The 7,722-nt window shown below is 34.7% G+C and overlaps 1 protein-coding gene across 1 annotated transcript in view; it reads right to left on the reverse strand.

The window, feature by feature from the left end:
• The window catches only part of LOC136840648 (nephrin-like), a 482,146-nt gene that overhangs the window by 66,017 nt on the left and 408,407 nt on the right, over positions 1-7,722 (reverse strand). The window contains exon 11 of the mRNA XM_067107345.1: positions 3,595-3,888. Coding sequence (XP_066963446.1) covers positions 3,595-3,888 — 294 coding nt within the window. The remainder of the gene's footprint in view (positions 1-3,594; positions 3,889-7,722) is intronic.

Genomic DNA, 7,722 nt, shown 5'->3' on the forward strand with positions numbered 1-7,722 from the left:
AATGGGGAGTAGGCTAATAGGAAACAGGAAACAGCAACCCCTTATGGAAATGGTGAGAAGGCTAATGGGAAACAGCGACCCCATATAGAAATGGGGAGAAGGCTAATGGGAAACAGCGACCCCATATAGAAATGGGGAGAAGGCTAATGGGAAACAGCGACCCCATATAGAAATGGGGAGAAGGCTAATGGGAAACAGCGACCCCATATAGAAATGGTGAGAAGGCTAATGGGAAACAGCGACCCCATATAGAAATGGGGAGAAGGCTAATGGGAAACAGCGACCCCATATAGAAATGGGGAGAAGGCTAATGGGAAACAGCGACCCCATATAGAAATGGGGAGAAGGCTAATAAGAAACAGCGACCCCATATAGAAATGGGGAGAAGGCTAGTGGGGAAACAGCGACCCCATATAGAAATGGGGAGTAGGCTAATAGGAAACAGCGACCCCATATAGAAATGGGGAGAAGGCTAGTGGGGAAACAGCGACCCCATATAGAAATGGGGAGAAGGCTAATAAGAAACAGCGACCCCATATAGAAATGGGAGAAGGCTAATGGAAACAGCGACCCCATATAGAAATGGGGAGAAGGCTAATGGGAAACAACGACCCCATATAGAAATGGGGAGAAGGCTAATGGGAAACAGCGACCCCATATAGAAATGGGGAGAAGGCTAATGAAACAACGACCCCATATAGAAATGGGGAGAAGGCTAATGGGAAACAGCGACCCCATATAGAAATGGGGAGAAGGCTAATGGAAACAGCGACCCCATATAGAAATGGGGAGAAGGCTAATAAGAAACAGCGACCCCATATAGAAATGGGGAGAAGGCTAATGGAAACAGCGACCCCATATAGAAATGGGGAGAAGGCTAATAAGAAACAGCGACCCCATATAGAAATGGGGAGAAGGCTAATGGGAAACAACGACCCCATATAGAAATGGGGAGAAGGCTAATGGAAACAGCGACCCCATATAGAAATGGGGAGAAGGCTAATGGGAAACAACGACCCCATATAGAAATGGGGAGAAGGCTAATGGGAAACAGCGACCCCATATAGAAATGGGGAGAAGGCTAATGGAAACAGCGACCCCATATAGAAATGGGGAGAAGGCTAATGGGAAACAGACCCCATATAGAAATGGGGAGAAGGCTAATGGGAAACAGCGACCCCATATAGAAATGGGGAGAAGGCTAATGGGAAACAGCGACCCCATATAGAAATGGGGAGAATGCTAATAGGAAACAGCGACTCCTATACAGAAATGGGCAAAGCTGAAGGCAAAGATGATGATGATGATTTAATCTCTCATAAGGACTGTCCTTAAGTCGACCTATCAATCAACCTTGCCGCTACGCTGTGTTCGAAAATTATCATAATTTTGCGTAAAGGTTATTCTACGATGCACAATGTTTGGGATAACGATTCCTATGCCAATAAACAAAGTCTCTGAAATATTATTATTATTATTATTATTATTATTATTATTATTATTATTATTATTATTATTCTGAAGATGAACCATATTCATATGGAACAAGCCCACCACAGAGTCCATTGACTTGAAATTCAAGCTTCCAAAGAGCATGGTGTCTGTTAGAAAGAGGTAACAGAAGGTCATAGGAAACAAAGAAAAAATAGATCACTTGTTAAAAAAGAAAAAAACAAATTAACAAATTAAGTAGAAGCAAAACCTTACTTGACACATCCATCAAAAAACCGACCAGATTTGAAGACCAATCTCCTTTTGTAGTTTTTTTTTTCTGTAAAATCTACTGAGGGTAGAGGGCTGCAAATTGGTGTGTAGATCACCCACCCTCCACTCATCAAACATACCAAATTGCTGCCCTCTAGCCTCATTAGTTTTTATTTTATTTAAGGTTAAAGTTAGCCATGATCGTGCGAAGGATACCGCTATGGGTGCCAAGAACACAGGCCACCAAAGAGCTGTGGCTAAGTGTTTCATGGGCCGGGGCTGAGAGTTTCATGGATCGTGGCTGAGAGTTTCATACAGCATTATACGATGTACATAAAACTCATTTTTTCAGCGCATTTTTACTTTTTTTTTTTTTATAGTCCAAATAAGTGGAGGCAAATCAGTGTGAGTAATAACCGCCGAATCTGAAACTCACAATTACGCGGGTCGCCGACTGATTTCAGGGACGACTGAAATGACAAACATCCAAGTCGACTTCGTTAGCGGGATTCAAAGAGAGGAAAAAACGTACCGAGAGAGAGAGAGAGAGAGAGAGAGAGAGAGAGAATCTGTGATCACGTGAAAGTTTGGAAAAAACTGTGATCACGTGAAAATTGTGAAAAACACTGTGATCACGTGAAAATAAAAACTGTGATCACGTGAAAATAAAGAAGTCTGGGATCACATGAAAATTTGAAAAAAAACTCTTTGATCACGTGAAAATAAAGAATATCTGATCACGTGAAAATTGAAAAAAAAAAATGTTGGTCACATAAAAAAAACTGTGATCACGTGAAACTTGAGAACTTAAAGATCTCTGTGATCACGTGAAAAGAGAGAGAGAGAGAGAGAGAGAGAGAGAGAGAGAGAGAGAGAGAGAGAGAGAGAGCGATGATGTTGCTAATATATGAACTGGACTTGGGGAAAAAACTGGGAATTTTATAATTAAATATGATGATATACATTCTTTTATTAAAACGGCCGTTTTATTACGCTCACTTTTTTTTGCATTTCGCTTTTTTTTTGCGTAGCGAGGTTGTAAACATGCTTGATATTAAATTGGGAAATTGTTCGTAATTCAGAATGATGGGAAACATATACAAAATACTATATATATATATATATATATATATATATATATATATATATATATATATATATATATATATATATATATATATATATATATATATATATATATATATATATATATATATATATATATATATATGTATAACTGAATCACGAAAATATGGAATATGATGAATATATAAAGATAAAATCCAGGAAGGAAACGGAAACACTGGAGTGCTGCGAGGCCTTTCGACACTAGTCCTCTTTACTACACTAGTCCTTTACTTAGCTAAGTAAAGGACTAGTGTCGAAAGGCCTCGCAGCACTCCAGTGTTTCAGTTTCCTTCAGTGTGATTTTATCTTTATATATATATATATATATATATATATATATATATATATATATATATATATATATATATATATATATATATATATATAGTATACAGTATATAAACAGTATATGTGTGTGTATACACACATATATATATATATATATATATATATATATATATATATATATATATATATATATATATATATATACATACAACATACATACATAGTATATGCGCGTGTATGTATGTACGTATGTATATATGCATATTTCACAGGTATGTATACCCCATCCACCTTGCTCGTCTTGTAGACTGGTGTGTGCAAATTTTTCTTTGTGGGATGCGGTTGCTAGCCCTACGCCCTACGACCTCTCCTATGTCTCCTAAATCTCCTACGCCTCTTTGCATCTCCCAGGAAGTTAGAGAAGGCAGGAGATTATCTCCACAAAAGGAAAAAATAAATATTCCATTCACTCACTTGAAGCCGTGATATTATAGACGCAGGGATTATGCTGTGCCCCTTGGGCATTCGTCGCCGCACACAGCAGGAGGCCGTAGTCCCCCGGGGAGGCAGGGGTGTAGGGCAGGACGCTGGTGGTGCCCCAGGAGGCGGCGCGCCCTTCGGCCAACTCCAACAGGGACCCAGAGGAGTTGAAACGCCAAGTGAAGGTGACGTTGTCGGGCACGGCGTTCACTTTGCACGTGATGTTGGCTGTGTCGTGGTGGGCCACTTGGTACTCCGTCTTCTGGCCAGGGGAACACACCGGGGCGTCTGTGGGAAAGACAGGTAAAAAAGAACCTCTCTGTGGTCATATGGACATTAATAAAACATCTGTGCGGTCATATGGACATTAAGAAAACATCTCTGCGGTCACATGGACATTAAGAAAACATCTCTGCGGTCACATGGACATTAAGAAAACATCTCTGCGGTCACATGGACATTAAGAAAACATCTCTGCGGTCACATGGACATTAAGAAAACATCTCTGCGGTCATATGGACATTAAGAAAACATCTCTGTGGTGATATGAACATTAAGAAAATATCTCTGTGGTCATATGGAAATTAAGAAAACATCTCTATGGTCATATGGACATTCAGAAAACATCTCTGTGGTCATATGGACACTAAGAAAACATCGCTGTGGTCATATGGAAATTAAGAAAATATTCCGTGGTCATATAGAAATTAAGAAGATATCTCTGTGGTCATATGGAAATTAAGAAAATATCTGTGTGGTCATATGGAAATTAAGAAAACATCTCTGTGGTCATATGGGCATTAAGAAAACATCTCTGTCATATGGACATTCAGAAAACATCTCTGTGGTCATATGGACATTAAAAAAACATCTCTGTGGTCATATGGACATTCAGAAAACATCTCTGTGGTCATATGGACATTAAAAAAACATCTCTGTGGTCATATGGACATTCAGAAAACATCTCTGTGGTCATATGGACATTCAGAAAACATCTCTGTGGTCATATGGACATTAAGAAAACATCTCTGTGGTCATATGGACATTCAGAAAACATCGCTGTGGTCATATGAACATTAAGAAAATATCTCTGTGGTCATATGGAAATTAAGAAAACATCTCTGTGGTCATATGGACATTCAGAAAACATCTCTGTGGTCATATGGAAACTAAGAAAACATCGCTGTGGTCATATGGAAATTAAGAAAATATTCCGTGGTCATATAGAAATTAAGAAGATATCTCTGTGGTCATATGGAAATTAAGAAAATATCTGTGTGGTCATATGGAAATTAAGAAAACATCTCTGTGGTCATATGGGCATTAAGAAAACATCTCTGTGGTCATATGGACATTCAGAAAACATCTCTGTGGTCATATGGACATTAAGAAAACATCTCTGTGGTCATATGGACATTCAGAAAACATCTCTGTGGTCATATGGACATTCAGAAAACATCTCTGTGGTCATATGGACATTAGGAAAACATCTGTGGTCATGTGGACATTCAGAAAACATCTCTGTGGTCATATGGACATTCAGAAAACATCTCTGTGGTCATACATCTCTGTGGTCATATGGACATTAAGAAAACATCTCTGTGGTTATATGGACATTCAGAAAACATCTCTGTGGTCATATGGACATTAAGAAAACATCTCTGTGGTCACGTGAAAATTGAAAACCTCTCTGTGATCACGTGGAAATTAAAAAACCTCGCTTTGATTACGTGGAAATTAAAGAACCTCTCTGTTATTAGTGAAAATATAAAATCTCTGATCACGTGATAATTGAAAAATTAACATCTCTGTGATCAAGTGAAAATAAAAATAAATCTGTGTGATCAAGTGAAAACTAGAAAAAAATCTGATCACGTGAAAATAAAAAAATCTGTGATCACGTGAAATTTTTTGAAAACTCTTTGATCATATAGAAGTAGAAAAAGCCTCTCTGTGATCACGTGGAAATAAAAAAAATGTGATCACGAAGACAAAAAATTGTGATCATGTGAAAATTGAAGAAAAAAATCTGAGGTCACGTGGAAACAAAAAACTTCTCTGTGATCACTTGAAAACATAAAAGAAATTCTTGGTGATCACGTGAAAATGGAAAAATTAACATCTCTGATCACGTGAAATTTGAATAATTAACATCTCTGTGATCACGTGAAATTTTTTAAAAAATCTGTGTGTTCATGCAAAAACTGAAAAAACCCTGTAATCACGTGAAATTGAAAAAAAGTGATCACGTGAAAATTGAAAAAAAACTCTGATCGTGTGAAAACTGAAAAATCTGTGATCACGTGAAAATGTTAAAAATCTGTGATCACGTGAAAATAGGGCAAAACTTCTCTGTGATCACGTAAAAATAGAAAAAACTTCTCTGTAATCACGTGAAATTAAAAAGAGACATCTCTGTGAAGAAAAAAAAATCTGTGATCATATGAACTTCAAAAAAAAAAATCTCAGAAAACGAATGTGATCATATGACAATGAAACCACTCAAAAAACTTCACTGTGATCATATGAAAATCAAACAACATCTCTGTGGCCATTATGAAAATAAAAGTCTCCCTGATCAAATATATAATTTTAATAAAGATTATTATGTTAATACAAATACATTATTTTAATAAAGATTCTAATGTGTTCATATATACGTTATTTTAATACATATACATTATCTTATTACAGATTAGTATTATATATTTGTATATACATTGTTATATTGCATATACATACACATTATTTAGTAGATTATTATTTATCTGTAAATGCAATACTATAATGTATATACTATACATTGTCATTGTTTGTGCATTTACAATAATTTAATCAAGATTATAATATATATATGTATATACATTGTTTTATTGTATATACATATGCATTATTTTAAATAATACCATGCATAAATACATTATTGTATTGTATATACACATACATAATTTTAAGCAACCTTTGCAATGCAGACCTACCTATCAGTGTTTTGAGCATTTTATTTTGTTTTACAGGATTTCCCTTGCTCTCTCTCTCTCTCTCTCTCTCTCTCTCTCTCTCTCTCTCTCTCTCTCTCTCTCTCTCTCTCGTAAAATGGAAACACTTGCCCCTGTAGAACCTAAAAACGCACACACACACAACCGATATTTCTACAAAATATGGACGGAAATGATGCAATGAAAATGCGTTAGTTCAGCACACGGGCAAATCTTTGCTTTCGAAGCGTTTTTTGAAATTGTATGTTCTTGTTTGTGTGGGGTCTTTTCGTGGTTCGGTATTGAATGTATATACTAGATCTAATATATATATATATATATATATATATATATATATATATATATATATATATATATATATATATATATATATATATGCATACATGTATGTATGTATATGCATATATAGATATATAATATATATATATATATATATATATATATATATATATATATATATATATATATATATATATATATATATATAAATTATTCTTAATCTCCCGGTAACCAATCCCTGATCCCCACCACCGGCGAGGCGAGTGTCACTACCACTTGCCTCGTAGAAGAAATTAATTAGCCACCACATGTATAGCAGTTTTGGAAGCACCTATGCAGTCTTTTGTTACCGTTTAATGAAAAGGCAAAGTACAAATGAAAATAATTACTGCTGTCATATACTGTAGAGAGAGAGAGAGAGAGAGAGAGAGAGAGAGAGAGAGAGAGAGAGAGAGAGAGAGGCTATTCTTTGCGTCTGGGAACTCATATGGGTTCTTTTTGAATGCTTTTATGTTGAAATGCAACATGCCATTGTATATATCTATCACTATATATATTCAGTATATATATTATATATGTATATATATATAAATATAAATATATATATATATATATATATATATATATATATATATATATATATTATATATATATATATATATATATATATATATAATATATATATATATATATATATATATATATAATATAATGTATATATATATATATATATATATATATATATATATATATATATATATATATATTTATATATATATATATATATATATATATATATATATATATATATATAAATATAAATATATATATATATAAATATAAATAT

Source organism: Macrobrachium rosenbergii, chromosome 8 (genome assembly GCF_040412425.1).
Source record: "Macrobrachium rosenbergii isolate ZJJX-2024 chromosome 8, ASM4041242v1, whole genome shotgun sequence".
NCBI classification, from domain to species: domain Eukaryota; kingdom Metazoa; phylum Arthropoda; class Malacostraca; order Decapoda; family Palaemonidae; genus Macrobrachium; species Macrobrachium rosenbergii.